This window comes from Mobula birostris, chromosome 21 (genome assembly GCF_030028105.1).
Source record: "Mobula birostris isolate sMobBir1 chromosome 21, sMobBir1.hap1, whole genome shotgun sequence".
In the NCBI taxonomy this organism is placed as follows: Eukaryota; Metazoa; Chordata; class Chondrichthyes; order Myliobatiformes; family Myliobatidae; genus Mobula; species Mobula birostris.
In genome coordinates, this window is record NC_092390.1 from 23,068,315 (window position 1) to 23,091,495 (window position 23,181).

Below are 23,181 nucleotides of genomic sequence, written 5' to 3' on the forward strand. Positions count from 1 at the left end.
GTGGGAGGTGGCGGGTTTAAACTGAAGTTGCAGGTGGATGAAGACCAGAGCTTCAGGTCAGATAGTAGACTGACTGTGAGGCAAGATGTTAAGCCTGAATACAAAGTCAGGAATTGAAAGACTGAGCATGACGGAACTGGCAGACCACAGTTTGTGCGGCTTCAGAGCTGTGTGTCAGGCATGGCTATAAGTAGCTCTCAGGCCCCACAGGGGACTCTATTGGCTGCCTTCCTGTTTACCCTGTATACCTTGGACTTTAGATACGACCCTGAGTCATGTCATCTGCAGAAAATATCTGATGACTCAGCAACAGTTGGGTGTATAAAGGGAGGATGGGAGGATGAATACAGGGTTTTGGTGGAGGACTTCGTCGAATGTTGCAAGCTGAATCATCTGCAGCTCAACATCAGTAAGCCAAAGGAGATGGTGATGGACTTTAGGAAGACTAAGCCTTTACTATTGATGGTGAGGACTTACAAATACCTGGGGGTGCACCTGGATGTCAGACTTGAGTGCAGCACCAACACAGAAGCTGTGTACAAGATGGGCCAGAGTCGCCTCTACTTCCTGAGGAGACTGAGGTCCTTTGGAGTATGCAGACCCCTCCTTCACATGTTCCGCCAGTCTGTTGTCACCAGTACAATCTTCTATGTGGTGGTGTGCTGGGGCAATGGTATCAACATGGATGTTGCCAACAGGTTCAATAAACTGATTAAAAGGGTGGCTCTGTTATAGGAGTCAAACTGGACACACTGAATTTTCAGGCTGTGGTAGAACAAAGGAACCTACAGAAAATCCTGGCAATTCTGGACAATGGTTCCTACCCTCTGTATGCCACCTTGGCTGAACAGAGGAGCACTTTTAGAAATAGATTAAGACAATTGCGCTACTCCAAAGAGCGCTACGAGGTCATTTTTACTCTCGTCCATTAGACTCTAAAATGAGTCAACCTATAGCCAGGGAAGTGATGACCCCCTCCTGTTAGACTGTTTGAGGTAACTTGTGTTTTATTCTTTCTTACTTCTCTTCTAATATTTGTATATCTGTGCACTTGTAATGCTGCTGTGACACTGTAATTTCCATTGGGATCAGTAACGTATCTATCTATCTATTTGACGATCTGAGTTGTGTTTATTTCAATGCAAGGAGTATTATAGGAAAGACCGAGGTGGGATATTGACAATATAGCCTTAGTGAGACTTGGTTGCAGAAGGGACAGGACTGGTAGCTAAAAGTTTCAGGGTTCTTTGCTTTAGACACGATAGAATGGGAGGGATTAAAGGGAAAGGGTGGCATTACGAGTCAGGGCAAATGTCACAGCAGTGCTCAGAGAGAATAGACTGGAGAGCTCGTCTACTGAGGCTCTATGGGTAGAACAGAGGAATAAGAATGGGTGTCCACATTAATGGCATTGTATTTGTGGTAAACCATATTTATATGTTGTAACTGGGTTACCTGTCTGGACACATCCCTCTGCTGACTGCCCCTGTGGCTCCTCCCACAGACCCCTGAATAAAAGCGATTAGGCCATGGCTCCTCCTCTCAGTCCAGGGGCAGACACTCAGCATGCTGGAGGTCACTTTTTACTGCGAATAAAAGCATTTCAGTATTTACCCTACTTCCAGTCTTTTGGAGTTATTGATGGTGCATCAGTATTATAAACTATTCAATGGTCTGAGGGACTTAGAGGGCCAAATTTGTGGACAAGTCACAGACTGTTGCAAGAAACGTACTCCCACACTGTAAAAGGACTGGATGGGATAGAATTCATCAAACTTTTTCAAGAAAGTTTCTTTAATCAGTATACAGAGGTCCCAACTAGAGATAATGCGATACTAGATCTCCTATTAGGGAATGAGACAGGACAGGTGACAGAAGTTTACGTAGGGGAGCACTTTTTATGGGAATGATCCCCAGGCCGAGAATCTAAATTTGAGAAAAGCCATTTCAATGGTGTCAAAAAGGATCTGGTAAGTATGGATTGGGGCAGGTGGTTTCCTGGCAAAGGAGCACTTGATAGGTGGGAGGCCTTCAAAAGTGAAGTTTTGAGAGTACAGGGTTTGTATGTTCCTATCAGAATTACAGGCAAAGATAACAGGTTTAGTGAATTTTGGTTTTCAAGAGATTTTGAGGCCCCGGTTAGGGAAAAAAAAAGGCTTATAGCAGGTATAGGCAGGAAAGAGCAAATGAGGTACTTCAGGAGTATAAGCAATGCAAGAGAACACTTACGAAGGAAATCAGGAAGGCTAAAATAAGGCATGAAGTTGCTCTAGCAGACAAGGTGAAGAGGAATTCCAAGGGCTTCTACAGGTGTATTTAGAGGAAAAGGGATAGCAAGGGACACAATGGGTCTTCTGGAAGTTCAGAATGGTCATCTATAGATGGAGTCAAAAGAGGTGGGGAAGATACTTAATGCATTTTTTGCATCTGTATTACTCGGGAGATGGACGCATAGTCTACAGATGTAAGGCATAGCAGCAGTGAGGTCATGGACTGTGTACAGATCATTGAGCTCTCAAGTTCTCTGAGGTGGGTCTGCTTACCATCCCCAGGGTCAAAACTAAACATGGTGAAGCAGCTCTTAGTTACTGTGCTCCACATATCTGGGATAGCCTTCCAGATGATCTGAAGCCTGCCCCAAATTTAAATCGAGGCTTAAAACTTCTCTTCTCACTGTGGCTTTTAATTAGGATCTCCTGTGCTGTAACTTTTATTTCTTTTTTTATGTGTGATTTTACCCTCTTTATATTGTCTGCTTTGATGTTTGATTTTTATATCTTGTTTTATGTAAAACGCTGTGAACTGCCTTGTGTTTGAAAAGTGCCGTACAAATAAATTTGCCTTGCCTTGCTTTACAGATTACAGAGGAGGAGGTGTTTGCTGTTTTGAGGTAAATAAGGGTGGATAAATCACTACAGCCTGACAAGGTGTTCCTTACACCATGTGGGAAGCTAGTCCAAAAATTGCACGGGCCTTAGCAGAGATATATAAAATGTCCTTAGCCACAGATAAGGTGCCGAAGGGTTGGACCATACCGAATGTTGTTCTTTAAGAAAGGCTCTAAGAATAAGCCAGGAAAGATAAGATAGTAAATTAGATAAGACATTGGCTTTATAGGAGAAACCAGAGAGTGGTAGAAGATGGTTGCTTCTCTATCTAGAGTCCTGTGTGCCACAGGGATTGTTGTTTGTTATCTATATCAATCATCTGGATGGTAATGTGGTAAACTGGATCAGCACATTTGCGGATGACACCAAGAATAGGGGTGTCGTGCACAGTGAGGAAGAGTACCAAAGGAAAAATGGCAGATAAAATTTAATGCAGACAAATGCGAGATGTTGCACTTTGGGAGGAAAACCAGGGTTGGTCTACATGATGAATGGTGGGGTACTGAGGAGTGCAGTAGAACAGAGGGATTTGGAAATACAGATCCATAATCCCCTGAGAATGATTTCACAGATAGAAGGGGTCTTAAAGAAAGCTTTGAGCACATTAGCTTTCATAAATCAAAGTACTGAGTACAGGAGTTGGGATGTTATAGAGGCATTGATTGCGTGGATACTCAGAAGCTTTGTCCCGAGGCTGAAACGGCTAGCATAAGAGGGCACAGTTTTAAGGTGCTTAGAAGTAGGTACAGAGGAGATGTCAGGGGTAAGTTTTTTTACGCAGAGAGTGGTAACTGCGTGGAATGGGCTGCCGGTGACGGTGATGGAGGCAGATACGATAGGGTCTTTTAAGAAACTCCTCGACAGGTACATGGAGCTTAGAAAAATAGAGCGCTATGGGTAACGCTAGGTAATTTCTAAGGTAAGGACATGTTCGGCAAAGCTTTGTGGGCCGAAGGGCCTGTATTGTGCTGTAGGTTTTCTATGTTTCTATGTTATGTTGAAGTCTAAAAGACGATGAGGCCTTATTTGGAGTATTGTGTGCAGTTTTAGTCAGCTACCAACAGCAAAAATGTCAATAAGATTGAAAGAGTGCAGAGAAAATTTACAAGGATGTTGCTAGGACTTTAGCACCTAGGTTATAGGAAAAGGTTGAAAAGGTTAGGACGTTATGCCCTAGACAGGTAGAAGATTTGATAGACACATCCACAACCAGGGTGGCGGGGTGGAGATACATCTCTACCAAACAAGGTGCTCTTTTCCTCCACTAGTCTGCAGGTGTAGCACCTGCTTAGCCCCATGTGAAGACATTGGAATCGGTGGTAGATGGTTGAATGTTGCATATCCCAAGTCCTGGCTATGTGATTGCTAATGCCATGCGATCGCTGATGCCAGGCAATCCCTGAGGAGTATTGATAATGGTTGGGATCACCTGTCTTGTAAAGACACTGCCCAGAAGAAGGCAATGGCAAACCACTTCTGTAGAAGAATTTGCCAGGAACAGTCATGGTCATGGGACCATGAATGCCCATGTCATACAACACGGCACATGAAAATGATGATGATACTAAGTTATGAGGGATGTAGATAAGTTTTTCCACTGATGTTGGCTGAGAGGTCATGGGATATGGATGAAAGGTGAAATATTTAAAGGTGTTATGTAACCGGCAATAATGAATATTAATCGAGACAGGTTTTATGAAAACAACCAAACATTTATTAAACACATATAAGCGATAAGGGGGAAAAAAAACAAAGGAAAACTTTAACCGGAAGTTAAACAGGAACGCAGCCGTTCATCAACTCCACTCGGCTCTGGTTCTTAAAGCATTAAATGTGAAAACAGTTCTTAAAGCGATACAATCAGATATAGTTCTTAAAATGATAACTTTGAAAGTCCAGCAGTCTTACGCATTCAATTGGGAGAGACTTCTCTGGAGAACGATTTCTTCACCGATGCACCTTTATTGCCGGTTCTGTCCACAGGATTCCCAATGCCGAAAATAAACAGTTTAAATCAACTGACCTTAAATTCCTTTTAGAGAGAGAGAGCCTTGTTGCATGAACTCATTGCGCTATTGCAAGAGTTATCTCGATGCAGGTTCTCTTCAATGAAGACTCAATAAGGTCGATCCTTTATTAAACTGCCAAACGATGCCGACTTCTCTCGATCCTTCACTTCGATGAATTCTTCACTCTCCCTTCAAAACTGTCAGAATTGAGTAAATTGGCACTTCCAGCCACAAATTTCCAGTCCAAGTAATATGGAATCTTTCAACAGGACGTACAACCGTTTTAAAAATGAAACTGCGTCACAAAAACAAACGCAACAGAAACGGAGATACAGCATGTTCTACATGGAAATCTACAAACTCAAAAACCCACTGTGTCACCTGAGTCGACCCTTATATAGTCACGGGGCACATGTCATCACGTGACCTCACATCGGCGGGAAAATCACATCAGGTGACCTCCAAAAGACCATTACAGCATTCTCACAACAAAAACAGATCTCCTTGAGCATGTAACAAAGGGAATATGAAAATAAACTCAGGTGGTGGTGTAGAGTGTGGAACGAGTTGCCAGTGGAAGTGATAGATGTGTGTTTATTTTCAACATAAGAGAAGTTTGGATAAGGAAGTTATGGGAGGGGCATGGAGGGCTATGGTACGGCTGCAGGTCAATGACACTAGATAGATTAATAGTTCCACATGGACTAGATGGGCTGGGTGGCCTGTTTCTGTGTGGTAGTGTTCTATGACTCAATGGCAGCAGGAAAGATTGCCCTTCTGCTCTTGAAATAGAACCATGGGGAAGGTAGAACCTCTGATAGAGCAGCTTCCCCTCAATACTGCATGAGAGTTTCGATCTACAGCATGACATCTTTGGAATGTGATCTGAATCAATCCTTTTTAGACTCAGAAACATCGCTGCCTTCTTGCAAATACTGAGATATGAATACTTCAATAGGATCCCCAGTGTGATGAGATTATATAGTTTGTATCCTTCCATCAAAGTTCTGGTTCAAAGTTGAAAGTATATTTATTATTGAAGTACTTACACATCACCAAACAGACAAAGACTGACAGACAACCAGTGCAAAAGAACACAAACTGTGCAAATAAAATTAAAACTGTCAAAACTGAGAAAGACCCCTCCCTATAGAACACCAGAGGAAGTAATCACCAAATTATTCATGCAGTAAACTGGGTGAATAAAGATTTAGTTCAGATTTTTTGGGATGATTTTTGACAGATCAAGGAACTATTTCAGGGAAAATCAAAGGTGAATGGTCAAAAGTCATGCTTTTGTACTTCTTCAATTCGTTGCTGCAGGAGAAATAATTTGTTTCGAATGAATCTCTAATCTGTTGACCATGAAATGGAAGGGCTCATGAGGTTCCTCAGCCATGCTTAGCTGAAATGGTCTTGCCACGGCAAGATGTTTTGCTTGATCTATTCTATTTCCCTCCTGGAAAGATCACACTGTGAACAGTCGGTCAATTGATAAAATGCTAGGCGTATACATTGAAGCTGGAAACAATTCACATTTGGCCTTTAGGGATCAGTGAACGACTGGGGACTATTATATGAATAGATTGGGCTTGGAGACAGCTTCAGGAACAAGGTATGTTAAAAATAATTCACGTTATTTCAAGACAGCTGAATTCAAAAGATAACATCTTCAGAATATGTTAGACAGTGACACAGTAGAGACATAAGGCAGCATTGCTACAGTAGGGTAGTCCTGACGAAGGGTCTCGGCCTGAAACGGCGACTGCACCTCTTCCTACAGATGCTGCCTGGCCTGCTGCGTTCACCAGCAACTTTGATGTGTGTTGCTTGAATTTCCAGCATCTGCAGAATTCCTGTTGTTTGCTACAGTAGAAGTGGAATGACGGGGTCCTTCCTGGATCGTAAGAAAAGCAAGAGGACATTCAGCCCCTTGAATCTGTTCCTCCATTTAGTGGATAATAAATATTTTCTGTTAACACAAATAACTCCATATACACATGTGACGATATTGGGTTTGCTGACCGCAAGGTCCTAATCTCAAACAAAGACCTTAAGCCCTTTCAGATATAAATAGCCACAAGTACTCTCAATAAAGGAAGATGGTAATGTAACTACCCAATCTTCAAAGACTAATTTACTTCCTTGTTTATTCCCCACTGCGGGTTTAGCAGCCAGTACCCACTATTCAAGTGGTGGGCCCCCTCTCCCTACCAAGGAGAAAATATTTCCAGCTAACAAAGTAGATTAAAACACAGTTCATTTATTTACAGTACTACACTTTTAAGTCCACACACCCATAAAGCACATTTAAAACCAACAGCAGATTTCTCTCTTAAATATTTCCAAGTTCCCACAGAGGATTTCTATCTTACTGCCCGTTGTGCCACTGGTGTTTAGGGCAGCAATGAAGATCCTCCATCTCTCTCTGTCCATATCGTTGCACACAGATACACTGCAGAAATATTCGTTATTGCTATTTCTGTAACAATTTTTTGACTGGTCAGGGTTGTTAGTCCTGAGCTGATCCCCTGAACCTAGAGGACTGGCAACCACTTTTAGTCTGGCATCTATCTTTTGACCTGTTTGGCATAGGTGAGCATAACAAGACCTAAAGCACATGGCCCTGACTGCAGCCAACATAAATCTCCAGGTCATTGATGTCTGCAAGCCTCTAAACCCTACGACAGGGCTGTGGTCCTCTTGGAAGATTTCTATCATATATATTTCCAAATTACAAACTATTTCTAAAATACAAGTGATTTCCTAATCATAATAGATTAAGCACAAAGTGTAAAGCATTAAGCATAAAGGATTTCTGAAACATAAATGATTTCCAAAACACAGGAAAAATTCCTATAAGCTAAAACGACATACCAACACATTGCAGATAAACAAATCAGCTATTGCAGAAACCAAAGCTGGAGAATTAAATCTGGTTTCACCCCATGTTTCTTTGATGTTTCTTAATGTTCATTACTGTATTCCTAATAAGCTTGAATTGCTCTCTACATTATACAGTTTCTCCCATTGGGGTGACTTTATATACATATGATATTTCCTCAGATAACCTTTTAACAAAAACAGTCAAAGAGCATTTTTGAGATTAATATCTTCACTAGCTACCATTAATGCTGTAAATGTTATGAAGCTAACTTCCTTGAACACATAAACCTTCCAGGCTATAAACATATTAGTTATTGATGTGCTAAATTATATTATCCATCTGTTTTGCAAGCTTCCTTGAACTAAGCAACTTATGACTCAGCTTGTCTGTTTGAAACACCCCAAATTAAACAATCCATTATCTTTCACTGCATCACTGAGCAGTAATTAAGCAAGTGCAGCAATTAGTGTCCATCTCTACACAGAGAGTTTTTGCAAAATACAGAGCTTATTTGCAACTTTGTGTTATAGAGAGTGCTTTAACTTCAAGCTGATTACTGCTTTTTATTTACATTTTAAGAACTGAAGACATACTTCCTTTATGACCAAACACTGAAAAAGTAAGTTTACTTACATCTGTTTTGATCTTACAAGTGGTAGATGCTATGTTTAGGTTAGCAAAAACAATTAACATCAAATATCCATCACACACAGCTTTTTCTCAAAACTGCATCTATCAATAAATTACCAATCTCTGATTTTAGATTAACAAATTACCAATACTAAACCAATTACCATTTGCAGAAGAAGATACCTGATTACTTCTCTCTTCTACTTGGGAAATGTTGCCTAACTTAAATCCTGAAATATCATGTTCTAATTACATAGTCAAAGTCCTCCAGTCCAATACTCCCACTCATTCTTTTCATAAATTTTGAGGTGTCTGAGGTGTCATTTAACCAGAGCAGAGCCATAACTTTAATCTTCTTGTACACTAATCATCTCAATAGAAATCCTGGGTTTCTATTAGTCTTCTGATTATTTTCTGTAACTGTCCACAATATTTAATGATCTTATAGGAGGATTGCCGTGTCTCTTCAGCACAGGACCTCCACTTCTATTCAGAGCTGTAATCAGTGCAGCAAGTGGAGGTGTGAAGTTCTGAATGAGTACTTAACATTTGTGTTCAAAGACGAGACATAGAGAGATGATATGGAGCCAGAGTCACTGAACACTACAGCACCAAAACAAGCCCTTCAGCCCACCTAGTTTGTGCCAGACTGTTTATCTTCCTAGTTCCATCGACCTACATCCGGACCATCACTCTCCATACCACTCCCATCCATGTACCTCCCAAATTTTGTTTAATTGTTGAAATGAAACACACATCAAACAACAGGAATTCTGCAGATGCTGGAAATTCAAGCAACACACATAAAAGTTGCTGGTGAATGCAGCAGGCCAGGCAGCATCTCTAGGAAGAGGTGCAGTCGACGTTTCAGGCCGAGACCCTTCGTCAGAACTAACTGAAGGAAGAGTGAGTAAGGGATTTGAAATTTGGAGGGGGAGGGGGAGATCCAAAATGATAGGAGAAGACAGGAGGGGGAGGGATGGAACCAAGAGCTGGACAGGTGATAGGCAAAAGGGATACGAGAGGATCATGGGACTGGAGGTCCGGGAAGAAAGACAAGGAGGTGGGGGGGGGGCGACCCAGAAGATGGGCATGGGGTATATTCAGAGGGACAGAGGGAGAAAAAGCAGAGTGAGAGAAAGAATGTGTGTATAAAAATAAGTAACAGATGGGGTACGAGGGGAGGTGGGGCATTAGCGGAAGTTAGAGAAGTCGATGTTCATGCCATCAGGTTGGAGGCTACCCAGACGGAATATAAGGTGTTGTTCCTCCAACCTGAGTGTGGCTTCATCTTTACAGTAGAGGAGGCCGTGGATAGACATGTCAGAATGGGAATGGGATGTGGAATTAAAATGTGTGGCCACTGGGAGATCCTGCTTTCTCTGGCGGACAGAGCGTAGATGTTCAGCAAAGCGGTCTCCCAGTCTGCGTCGGGTCTCGCCAATATATAAAAGGCCACATCGGGAGCACCGGACGCAGTATATCCCCCCATCAATATATAAAAGGCCACATCGGGAGCACCGGACGCAGTATATCACCCCATCAATATATAAAAGGCCACATCGGGAGCACTGGACATCAATATATAAAAGGCCACATCGGGAGCACCGAACGTCAATATATAAAAGGCCACATCAGGAGCACCGGACGTCAATATATAAAAGGCCACATTGGGAGCACCGGACGTCAATATATAAAAGGCCACATCGGGAGCACTGGACGTCAATATATAAAAGGCCACATAGGGTCAATATATAAAAGGCCACATCCACCACTTCCACTGCCAGCTCAATCCACACCCTCACCACACTCTGAGGGAAGAAGTTCCCCCTCAGTTTCCCCTTAAACATCTCATTTTCCACCCTTAACCAATGACCTCCAGCTCTAGTCTCACCCAATCTCAGTAGAAAACCTCCTCATGATCTTGTATCCCTCTTTCAAATCTCTTATTGTTCTACTTTGTTCAAGGGGATACAATCCTAACCTATTCAACCTTTTGCTAGAACTCAGGTCCTCAAGTCCCATAACAGCCTTGTAAATTTTCTTTGCACTGTTGCAATCTTATTGATATTTTCCTGAACATTGATGCTAAAGAAGGTAATGAAAGTTGGAAATGGCAAGCGTAAAGGAAGTGATAGGTGGTTCGCTTCCACACTTTGGTAGACTTCTGTATTCCCCCGATATATGTTCTTGAAGTTCTCAATGTCATTCCAGGTAGTGAGGTGTCACAGCCTGTATGGTACAACAAATCTAAAGTTCATTTCTGTTTGGCATAGGTACGATGGACCAAATGAACATCTCCTGTGTGGTAAATATCTCTGATTCTATAATTCCATAAATACCACTGCTTTCAGCTTTTCTCCATCAAGAAATCATTAAGCTGAAAGGGGACTTCATCTGCATACATTGAAATGTAAGCATGGGACACTCTTTTGCCCATTCACTCCATAATATAAAAGCATTACTGTAGCATGAATCAATGAAATATTACAGAAATGTCGGGAAGTATAAAAGTTAGAAAGTATGGGATGAGGAAATAAGATATGGATCGCATTATGGACAATTTAAATCTGAAACAATATTTTTACATGATTGTGACAAATGAAGTATTTATAGAGCATAGAACATAGCTTAATACAGTACAGGAAAGGGCCCTTCAGCCCACAATGTTATGCCAAACCAATTAAATTAGTAATAAAATGGGCAACTAAACAAATGGCTTCTGCCAACACAATGTCCATATCCTTCCCCTTTCTTCACATTCATCTGCCCATCTAAATGTCTCTTAAAAGTCCCTAGTGTTCCTGCCTCTACCACCACCCCAGGCAGCACGTTTTCAGGCACCCACCACTGTGTAAAAAACTTGCTCCTCACATCTCCATTGTAATTACCTCTGTCACTTTGAACACATGCCCTGTGGTGTGAGATATTTCAACCCTGGGAAAAAGGTACTGTCTGTCTACACTACCTATGCCTCTCATAATCATATAAACCTCTATCAGACCTCCCCTCAACCTCACTCCAGAGAACAAAACCCAAGTTTGTCTAGCTTCTCATGATAGCACATGCCCTCTAAACCAGATAGCATCCCAGTAAAACTCTTCTGCACCCTCTCCATAGCCTCAACATTCTTCCTATAATTGGATGACCAGAACTGTATGCAATTCTCCAGATACAGCCTAACTAGAGTGTTAAATTCTAAGTGGCTTGTTCATGACCGGTGAGGTAGAGTCAGAGACAGAATTATAAAGTGGTCACTAGTATTGTGTGTGACATATTTAAATCATTACGTGTATATGTAAAATCTAATAATGCTGATGAATATGTGGAATTTCGGTGGTAAAAATCAGTGCCACTTTGTCATTGATCAGTATGGGGATAGATCTGTCAGTTGCAGGAACGAGCTGGCTGGAATTATTCCTTTGTAAGAATACGGCAAAATGTGAAATCAAAGGCTGACTGGGATCAAGGCTACCTTTCCAGTCCAACAAATTCCTTGATAAAATAAACTCTACAGATAAATCATCTTCTTGGATATATACTTGGAATCGAGAATAACTTGCTTCCCTTCTGGCTGTGTTGTACTGAAGCGGCTGATGAGACCAATATGACCCTCTAGTTTTACCACCGCGTGGGCAGGAGATAACTCTACCATGGACAGTCCCACACCTAGCTGTGAAAGGAGGAGGGTTGGGCTTGGAGCTAGTAACCCCATCCCATAAAAACCCAGAGCTCCTGAAATGCCAACCTCATCCATGGGAGAAGAAGGTTCTTCAAAGATGTGCTATACCTGGAGATAACTTGAAAGACTGGCCCAGAATAAAAGACTCTAGTGAGCTGCTGTCAGTGGCCTATGCCCCAGTTGGTGTGAAAGGCTTATATACTTGCTGAGGCTGGTAGTTGTGTAGCTTGAGGGATGGTGCGACCCGGATCTGGGCCGTACCCTCCAAATATCCGGACCTGTCCTCGATTTTTTTGCACTACCTTACTTTCCATTTTCTATTTTCTATTTATGATTTATAATTTAAATTGTTAATATTTGCTATCGATTTGTACTCCAGGGAGCAGGCAGCGCAGAATCAAATATCGCTGTGATGATTGTATGTTCTAGAATCAATTGTTTGGCGACAATACAGTAAAGTATAAAGTAAAGTGTGCCTTCCAGCCATTTATGCTGGGATTCCATGTGCTCTGGACAAATGCAGTCCTGATGTAGGGTCTTAGCCCAAAGTGCTAACCATTTATTCCCCTCCATAGATGCTGCCTGGCCTCCAACATTTTGTGTGTGCTATTCTGGATTTCCAGCATCTGTAGAATCTCTTGAGCTTATGAGGTGTTCAATGCAATACCAAATAATTCCTCTGTATTTTGGGTTATTAAAGGTCAGTAGAGATGTCACACTTTTTCTGGGACAGCCTAAACACCCAGAGATCATTGTCTGTTATCAGCACCTTACTGCTACTTACGTTAGCTTGGGGGATAACACTGACCTTGGTTCACTTACCCCGCCAGCAGATTTGAAGTATTTTGTGGACACGGCATGGGTGATAGCTTCACTGCTTTTAGATGCTTATCCAAAAGGACAGAGTCACTCTGCCCAGTGAACTGAGAGCTTTGTGGTGGTCCTCCGTCAGATAATCCAATCAAAGTCTGTCCTGATTTACTGAAGGCAGCAGTGGATTTCATCACCAACTCCTATCAATGCTGAGGGGTGGCTTGCAGGATATGGGAAGTGGCCTGTGTTTTCCAGGGTCTCACTGTGGACCTTTACTGTCACAGGGAGGTATTACAGGACAAGAACAGGTAGCTAAATATTAAGAGTATGGGACAATCTATCAAAGAATGAGTCAAGGATGACTCAGCGTTCAGTTTCGTGAAGAGTGCAGATGAAAGCGTTATCTACATGCTGCAGTTCAGTGACTGAAATTATGATGACCTTAGCTTTGGAGTGGAGGTGACACAGACTGAATAGTTTATCAGTTCCTCCTGTCGTTAGCTTCACTTGTGCAGGAAGCTTATTGATGGTGAGATGCTGCATCCCATGAGAAAGATTTGTAAATGTATTAGAGCAATGATTTGGCCATGGTGGACACCAGTCCGCATTGAGAATGGCTTTGTTGGGGATCTGTTGATTAGGATCATAACTTTTAAACTGTCATGTAACAAATTTAAGATGGAATTTAAGACAGGCACCCAATATTGAGAAGAATCACCCATGGTCTCTCTCAATTGAAAGGATTTATAAACTAGTGGTTATTACCAAAGATCAGTGAATATAAAACAGCCTCTGATACATTGTCATCTCGAGCCTATTTCCATTCTAGTCAGGTATCAAAGAGGCTTGTGACTAGTTAAAACTTCATAGGGAAGAAGTAATTAAAAATCTGATCATTACTTGGCAAAATGTTGGGAACCATAAAATAGTGGCCAATATTAATGGTCCAGAGTGAATATTTAAATGTAAGCTCTGTTTTAACAATTATGCACCTCCCTACTTTCTACTTTCCAGTGTCAGATTTCAGAAAGGCCTTCAGAAAGAGAACTAAACTATATACATCAAGAAATATTCACAGCTTAATAGTAGGTTTAAATGTACACCCATCTGTTCATTGTTGCTAAAGCAAATTGACAGTGTCTGAATACTGAGAAAACAGCAAACTAACTACAAATTACTGAGTACCCGAGTGGATATGGAAGTAACAACAATAACCAACGGTGTTCTAATGAAGCATTTAATAAATAAATTGTCAAGTTTCTGAATTGGAAATTGGAGTGCGATAGGAAGGCTGTCAGAATAAAACGGAGATGAAAAATAAAACAAATGAACAAAATGAGATTGGTGGATGTTTGACTAAATAAGCTCACATTCTGTTTTTCCATTCCTATGCGTTCAGTAATAGCTATTCATTTTGTCAGTGTGCTAACTGACTGCGATAGGTCAATCTTCCAGGGAGCTTGAATTTCTTCATTGCAGAAATTTTCCACAAGTGCAATTCAACTGTTTCAAGTTAAAGTGCAATAAATGCCACTCCACCTCCTGTGATGAATGAGTGTTGCTCTCCATTGTTTGCTCAGTCAGAAATCCTGCGGAGCCCATTTTGGTGACAGTGCAATGAACTGCAAACTCACACAAATTCTCTGAGCTAATGGTGATTCATACACATGCCATGCAAATAAAATGTTTACTTGGTGCTCTGATTTATGAGATCCATCAGTTTAGATGTCTCATTGCCAATAAGTTGCAGATCAACGGCCTCGAAGCAGAAACGTTACAATGGTTTAATCTAAGAGTTTGCCTATGTTTCACCACTGTTGTATAGTGCTGATTCCACAACATCCAAGGTGCTATCTGCTAGTGTGGTACAATTTTAGCTAAGTTACAATGGTGGAGTTTGATTTGTTAAATAATTCTGCTGACTCTATACTGAGCAATCACTTCACTATGTTATTGTACCATGTCAGAGGTTTTCCATTTAATCCTGGCACACAATATGTCCAGATATCGGCTTTGTAAGTGGATAATTTGGTTCTTCAAGGATATGTTGCCTGCTTACGTCAGTCCAAAAACACAAAATGCTGGAAGAACTCAGCAGATCAGGCAGCATCTATGGAGAGGGATGAACAGTTAATATAATAGGCCGCCCCTTCACAAGCCTGATCCAGGACCTTGGCCCGAAATGTTGATTATTCATTCCTCTCCATAGACACTGTCTGAGCTGCTGAGTTCTCCCAGCATTTTGTGTTTGTCTGTCTGAATTTCCAGCATCTGTAGAATTCCCTGTGTTTATGTTAGTCTACAGTTAGTTGAGGCTGAAATGTTAGGAGAGTAATATCAGGATTGTGAGATGGGTTAATATACTTTGCTCCCTTTGTGGTCCTCGCACTTCATTTGTCTACCTGCAACTGTGACAATCTATTCTGCAGCAACGCACACAAAATGTCAGAGTGTCAGGCACCATCTATGGAAATAAATAAATGGTTGACATTTCAAGCCAAGACCTTCATCAAGACCTATTCTGTATTCTATTTTCCTTTCACTACCTTGCTACACTCAGGTATGGAGTCACTTTTCTGGATGCCACACAAACAAAAGAGTTTCACTATATCTCAGCACATGTAACAATAATAAACCAATTCCAACATTATACATACCGGCACAATAATCTCCAAACATCAGCCCAGTGGGGTCAGATTTTAACTCTTTATTCTAATGGAAATGCTTGACCTAGAATTATGTTGGGTTCTGGCTCTACTCGCTGATATGAAATTGCAGGAATTTGTTTTCAAACCCTGCCTCAGAAATTTCCATCTCTGTTCCCTGCTTGATGTATCTGGGTTGCAAAAGGACAACGAGCTCAGATCCATTTCAGATTTATTGAGTTGTTAATCTTATTGCAGATGTTTCTCGGGGTATAAAACTTGCATTTCTTACCCATTCTGATCTATAAGTGACTCCATTGAGCCTCGGAAGCCTAGGGACATACAGCGTGAAACCAGGCCTTCAGCACACCAAGTCTGCATGGGCAATCAAGCACCTTTTTCTAATAATCTCTATGTTATTCCACCCTCAATCCAGCAACCTCCCCACCTTTGCATCAGTTTTAATCTACCATTCGCCTACATAATGGGGATACGTTACTGTGGACTGTTAGCCTATTAACCCACAGTGAGGAGTGGAAGGAAATTATAACACATGTCCAATTAGCAGCTGCAGGACATCCTTCGAGGGGAGGATGAGCACAGACAGGAGTGGTGGTCCACAGAGGTGCCAATGACTTAGGCAGGAGCACTGTTGTTCTCCCTAGAGCATTAAATGCTGAGGGACAACCTGATAGAGGTTTTGAAAATAATGAGAGGCATAGTAGGGTAAACAATCAGAATTTCTTCCCCAGGGTATAAATGTCAAACACCAGAGGACATGCTTTTAAGGTTGAGGGAGGGAAGTTTGAAGGCGATGTGAAGGACAAGTTTTTAAACACAGAGCGGTAGGTGTCTGGAATGTATTACCAGAGGTATTGAAGGAAGCAGGTAGATTGGTGGAGCTTAATTGTTTTAGATGGACGCATACATATTATGGGAACAGAAGGATATTGTCATCGGGTTCAGATATGGCCCAGGCATGGAGTGAGACACTGAAGTGGGTCGATAGTTCACAATACTTTAATGTGAGCGGTGTTAAAGGGAAAGTAAAACAATAAACGCTAGGCCAAACAGGGCCGTTAACTAAAACTCTCAAATGGGAAATGAAGCCTACACTGCAGCTGCAAAGAACATCTAATTATTAAACGAAAACCGTTAGTCTTCAGAGTCAGTTGACTCGACAGTCCAATTTCTCAGGTAAGGCTGATACAAGCATAAGAGAAGCGTTGTTGTGCTCTGTCCAAGTCTCGACAAGCACTTCGACGATAAGTATGGAGTTAAATACTATCACGATTAAATAATAATTAGCTGACACGTGCAAATTCACAAGCGCAATTGCCATATCTACTACACTGTCGAATCCCTGCTTGTGACAGGGCCCCCTCTCTAGGTGCAGCCCCTGAGGTGCCACAGACCTGTGTCCACTGAAAATTCCGGATCAGCAACTTGTCCAAGATGTCCTTCGCTGGGATCCAAGTACATTCTTCTGGGCCATACCACACCCAGTCCACAAGGTACTAGACCTTACCACGTACCCGGCGGGACGCCAGGAGGTGCCACACAGTATAGACAAGGGAACCACCTACCAAGCAGGGAGAAGGGAGATGTGGGGTGACCGGGGCCAGGGGAGAGGTGGTAACTGGCTTGAGCTGGGAAACATGGAATACTGGGTGGATTTTCAGTAATGCTGGTAGATGCAATCTATAAAATACCTTGTTGACAGCCTTTTCCACTACAAATGGTCCCATGTAGCGTGGTGCCAATTTCCGGTTCTCAACTTCCATGGGAAGATCCCTTAATGCCAACCAGACCTCCTCTCCTGGCTTGAATGGCCTTACCTGTCGACGGAGCTGATCAGCCTGCGGGGAATGCTGTTTCTGGGCGTTGTTTCAGCAGAGAAGCCCTGGCTTGTCTCCAGGTGCGCTTGTAGCGCTGGATCAGCTGTTCAGCAGCAGGAACTCCTGCGTAGATCTCCTGATCAGGGAAGAGCGGGGGCTGGAATCCCTTCTGGCATTCAAAGGGAAACATACCAGTGGAGGACGACTGCAGGTTATTGTGGGCGATTTCTGCCCAAACCAGGACGTGGGGTTTGGAAGAGGCAAGACAGCACAGGGTTGTCTCCAACTCCTGGTTCACTCTCTCAGTCTGGCCATGAGATTAGGGGTGGAAGCCAGATGAGAGGCTGGCCGTGGCTCCTACAGAGAGCAGAAAGCCTTCCAAAAGCGGGAAGTGAACTGTGGTCCACGATCAGACACTATGTCTTGAGGAAAACCTGGAGCCTGAACACATGTTGAACCATGAGTGTGGCAGTCTCACGAGCCGATGGGAGCTTGGGGAGGGCAATGAAGTTGGCAGCCTTGGAAAATCGATCCACAATGACCAAAATGGTGGTGTTTCCATTAGACGGGGGCAGACCAGTGATGAAATCTATGAGAGGTGGGACCACGGGCGGTGGGGCACAGGCAGTGGACATAACAGACCTGCAGGATGCTGGCATGATGTCTTGTTCCGAGTGCAGGTGGGGCAGGCAGATACAAAATTGTGGACATCCTGGGACATAGATGGCCACCAAAATTGTCTCTTTATGAACTCCTGAGTCCGTTGAATTCCCAGATGTCCAGCCAGACAGGAGGAGTGACCCCACTCCAACATTTTGGAACGCACTGCAGCAGGGATGAACAACAGGTTGGGAGGAACCCCATCCGGGCCTGGATCTGATTGTTGGGCAGCCCTCACCTCTGCCTCTATTCCCCAGATCACCGGAGCAGTGATACACGAGCGAAGAAGAATGGGCTCCGGATTGGCATTGTCCTCAGATCTGTCAAACTGTCAGGACAGAGTGTCGGCCTTTGTATTCTTGCTGCCGGGACGATAAGTGAGGATGAATTTGAACCGTGTGAAGAAGAGCCCACCGGGCTTGACGAGAGTTGAGTCTCTTAGCATCCTCAATATAGAAGAGGTTCTTGTGATCTGTCCAGACCAAGGATGGATGCTCTGCCCCCCTTAGCCAGTGTCACCATTCCTCTCGTCCTCCTTGACAGCCAGAAGCTCCTGGTTCCCGACGTCATAATTCCTCTTGGCCGAGACAAGCGACGGGAAAGAAAGGCACAAGGGTGCCAACTATCCGCAGACGAGCGCTGAGAGAGGACAGCTCCAAAGCCTACATCGGATACATCCACCTCGACAATGGATGGCTGAGAAGGGTCTGGGTGTTGCTGCAGCAGGGCAGTGGTGAAACGTCGCTTTAGCTCGGAAAATGCTTGGTCGGCATCGTCCGTCCAATGGAATCCTGCCAAAGTCTTCTCGGTGACTGCATTAATTGGAGCCACGATAGAGCTGAAATTCCAGATAAAACGGCAATAAAAGTTCGCAAACGTCATGAAGCGCCGTCCGTACCTGTTCGACTGTAGATGGTTTGGGCCACTCTGAAACTGCCTGAACTTTACTAGGGCCCATTTAAACACTGGATGGGGTAAGTATATAACCCAAAAATGACACCTGGTCTTCTCAGGGTTGGCATACAGGTCATTTTCAAGAGAGCGTCTGGGTACTCTCTGGACATGCTGGACGTGCTCCTGAGGGAGTTGGGTGGAAAGGTGGATCTTGCCGGTTCCCAGAGATCAACTGTCCAGTGCCTTGACTTTGATCGTTTCTCTTAATTTCTGAGTTAGAACTCCCCAGCTTTGAGCGAGAGAGATGGCCATGAGATTCCCGACTGCACCAGAGTCGATAACTGACCCATCAGGATTCCCCTCCCTGCTGACGGGTATTCTCTTTTACTGGACGCTTGGGACATGCCGCCCGGAAGTGTACTGGATCACTACAGTTTCGGCAGGAACCTGTTCTCCGGCGCCACGCTCGTTCCTCCTGAGACAGGCGCATGAGACGTCTCAACCCAAGCAAGGCTGCAGGACCGGATGGTGTCAGTACCAGGGTGCTCAAAGCCTGTGCCCCTCAGCTATGTGGAGTACTTTGCCATGTATTCAACCTGAGCCTGAGGCTCCGGAGGGCTCCTGTGCTGTGGAAGACGTCCTGCCTCGTCCCTGTGCTGAAGACGCCGCGCCCCAGCGGCCTCAATGACTACAGACCAGTGGCATTGACCTCCCACATCATGAAGACCCTGAAGAGACTTGCTCTGGAGCTGCTCCAGCCTATGGTCAGGCCACACTTAGATCCCCTCCAGTTCGCCTACCAGCCCCGACTAGGAGTTGAGGATGCCATCGTCTACCTGCTGAACCGTGTCTACACCTATCTGGACAAGCCAGCGAGCACTGTGAGGGTCATGTTTTTTGACTTCTCCAGTGCGTTCAACACCATCCGCCCTGCTCTGCTGGGGGAGAAGCTGACAGCGATGCAGGTGGATGCTTCCCTGGTATCATGGATTCTTGATTACCTGACTGGCAGACCACAGTACGTGTGCTTGCAACACTGTGTGTCCGACAGAGTGATCAGCAGCACTGGGGCTCCATGGGGGACTGTCTTATCCCCCTTTCTCTTCACCATTTACACCTCAGACTTCAACTACTGCACAGAGTCTTGTCATCTTCAGAAGATTTCTGATGACTCTGTGATAGTTGGATGAATCAGCAGGGGAGATGAGGCTGAGAACAGGGCTACGGTAGGAAACTTTGTCACATGGTGTGAGCAGAATTATCTGCAGCTTAATGTGAAAAAGACTAAGGAGCTGGTGGTATTCCTGAGGAGGGCTAAGGCACTGGTGACCCCTGTTTCCATCCAGGGGGTCAGTGTGGACATGGTGGAGGATTACAAATACCTGGGGATACAAATTGACAATAAACTGGACTGGTCAAAGAACACTGAGGCTGTCTACAAGAAGGGTCAGAGCCGTCTCTATTTCCTGAGGAGACTGAGGTCCTTTAACATCTGCCGGACGATGCTGAGGACGTTCTACAAGTCTGTGGTGGCCAGTGCGATCATGTTCGCTGTTGTGTGCTGGGGCAGCAGGCTGAGGGTAGCAGACACCAACAGAATCAACAAACTCATTCGTAAGGCCAGTGATGTTGTGGGGATGGAACTGGACTCTCTCACGGCGGTGTCTGAAAAGAGGATGCTGTCCAAGTTGCATGCCATCTTGGACAATGTCTCCCATCCACTACATAATGTATTGGGTGGGCACAGGAGTACATTCAGCCAGAGACTCATTCCATCGAGATGCAACACAGAGCGTAATAGGAAGTCATTCCTGCCTGTGGCCATCAAACTTTACAACTCCTCCCTTGGAGGGTCAGACACCCTGAGCCAATAGGCTGGTCTTGGACTTATTTCCTGGCATAATTTACATATTACTATTTAATTATTTACGGTGCAACTGTAACGAAAACCACTTTCCACCGGGATCAATAAAGTATGACTATGACTATGAGCCCCACTTGCAAAGGCTCCTCCATGACTGTGGACTGGGGGCTCGATGGTGAGGGAGGGGGAGAGGGCGAGGAAAGACAGGGATCAGGTGGCGCCTAGGAAGTTTGAAACATTCTTTCCCTGCGCCACTCAGTCACCCATTCCAATTCAAATAGCCGGATTAATCAGGTCATCCAGACTATCCTGCTCGTCCCGGACTGCGATCTCATGCCGGACCCCTGCGTTCAGTCCACACTGGAAGGCAGTGATAACAGATCTCTCATTCCATCCCATCTCTACTGCAAGGGTACAGAATTTGACTGCATTGGCTCTCACCATTCCTCTGCCTTGGCGCAGGTCCAAGAGTGCGGGGGCAGCCTCCTGACCCCGTACTGGAAGATCAAAAATCCTCCTTAACTCTGCCATGAAATATCGGAATGACTGGGCTGTGGAGTACCCTTTCTCCCGTAAAGGGTTGAACAGGCTGAGTGGAGGTCCATCAGGAAGATTCACCATGTATGCCAGTTTTCACGCATCATCACCAAAACGACCAGGCTGGGCTTTGAATGTCAGCTCACATTGGGTAATAAAATTCCTGCAGCCATCGGGATCACAATTCAGATCAGCCATGATCCTATTGAATGGCGGGGCAGGCTTGATGGGCCGGATGGCCTACACCTGCTCCTATTTCTTATGTATCACAAGAATATCTACCTGGAGGTGGAATACTTGGTTCTTGTAGGGACGCGGATGTCTGTGGGGGTCCGAATGTGGGAGTCAGCTTTGGATCCGGGAGCGGGAGCGTTAGTAGCAAAGATTGTCGGGGCAGCAGAAAAGGAGGACCTGCGAGATGCTGGGAGGGGGACTGAGGCGGCCTGAGGCTGCTCAATTGCGTTGGCGAGAATGTTAATGGCTGTCAGCTGATGCTGGCTGTTCACAGTAAGTTCGTGGACAGCGGCCGTGAGTGCGGAAATCGCGGACACCTGAGTCCGATTGTCTGCGGTGAGCTGTTGAACAGTTGTGGCTAGGGATGATACCTGTTCCTCCAAGTGAGACTGGGCTTGTCGGCAAGAGGTTATCTGCCTCATTGCCTCCGTAACTTCACTGAGAACAGATTCTATTGCCTGTATCTTGTCTCCTATCTGACCAATGAATCTCACGGCCAAGGTCAGCTGCTTTCTCTCTGCTGGGTCCATCTTTGTGTGGTCGAGACTTCGAGACTTTGTGAGGTTCGGATGTGGCCCGAGTGCAGAGTGAGAGACACTGAAGCAAGTCCATAGTTCACAAAACTTTAATGCGAACAGTGTTAAAGAAAAATAAAACAATAAACACTAGGCCAAACAGGGCCGTTAACTAAAACTTTCAAATGGGAAACAAAGCCTACAATGCAGCTTGAAAGAACATCTAAATATTAAATGAATACTACTTCAGAGTCAGTTGACTCGACAGTCCAATTTCTCAGGCAAAGCCAATACAAACAAAAGTGAAACGTTGCTGTGCTCTGTCCAAGTCTCGACAAGCACTGCAATGACAAGTATGGAGTTAAATACTATCACGATTAAATAATAATTAGCTGACATGTGCAAATTCACAGGCGCAATTGCCGTATCTACTGCGCTGCCGAATCCGTGGTTGTGACAGATATGGACCAGACACAAAAGGAGGCTATTTAATATAAAATGATGTCAAGATCAACATGACATTGTGGGCTGAGAGGCCTGCTCATTGTTGTAATGTTATTTATTTTATGAAGTCCATGTGGTCACAGTGAGAACATAGAAACTCCACATAAACAGAGCTACAGGTCAGGATTGAACCTGGCTCTCAGGAGACAAGAGGCTCCAATCACAATCCAATGTAGCTGACCAACAATTGTCCTCTGAAATGTTGTTATCCAGCAGTCAAGAGTCTGTCTACTTGGGTAACTAGGGATGCTTAGCGTTTTGCCTGAGTTGTTCTACCCTGTGAATGATTGATCCTTGCAGTTTCACCACTGAGAGAAAGTTGAATAATTGTCAGCAGATCAAGTGCTCTTTCTTAAATGGTTTAGACTAGCAGTTAGCCATTGAGTAATGAAGTATTTTCATCAAGCAGGCTATATTTGTTTGTCAGTGCTGGCGGCCAGGTATTTGTTCACCCAGGGTGCAGAGTCCATGGCTCTGAAGATAAGATCAACTGTTCAATACAGACCTGGACTGCTGTTGCCTGTGTGACTCTGATTTTGTCTACATCCCCTGCATCTGAACTAGGTGAAACAAGCTTTACA

General features: G+C 44.0%; 2 protein-coding genes across 6 annotated transcripts in view; one reads left to right on the top strand and one right to left on the bottom strand.

The window, feature by feature from the left end:
- The window catches only part of LOC140185675 (catenin alpha-3-like), a 1,719,142-nt gene that overhangs the window by 596,309 nt on the left and 1,099,652 nt on the right, over positions 1 to 23,181 (top strand). Inside the window, exons 8-9 of one of the 4 annotated variants that reach the window (XM_072239178.1) lie at positions 2,859 to 2,890; positions 10,691 to 10,771. The exons of the other annotated variants lie outside the window; for them this stretch is intronic. Of the exons in view, the coding sequence (XP_072095279.1) occupies positions 2,859 to 2,890; positions 10,691 to 10,736 (78 nt within the window). The 3' untranslated portion in view covers positions 10,737 to 10,771. Of the gene's footprint in view, positions 1 to 2,858; positions 2,891 to 10,690; positions 10,772 to 23,181 lie in introns of those variants that run through there. 4 annotated transcript variants of the gene reach the window in all.
- LOC140185676 (leucine-rich repeat transmembrane neuronal protein 3-like) overlaps positions 1 to 23,181 on the bottom strand; it is a 335,256-nt gene that overhangs the window by 181,366 nt on the left and 130,709 nt on the right. Inside the window, exon 3 of one of the 2 annotated variants that reach the window (XM_072239180.1) lies at positions 6,675 to 6,794. The exons of the other annotated variant lie outside the window; for it this stretch is intronic. Within the exon in view, the coding sequence (XP_072095281.1) occupies positions 6,702 to 6,794 (93 nt within the window). The 3' untranslated portion in view covers positions 6,675 to 6,701. Of the gene's footprint in view, positions 1 to 6,674; positions 6,795 to 23,181 lie in introns of those variants that run through there. 2 annotated transcript variants of the gene reach the window in all.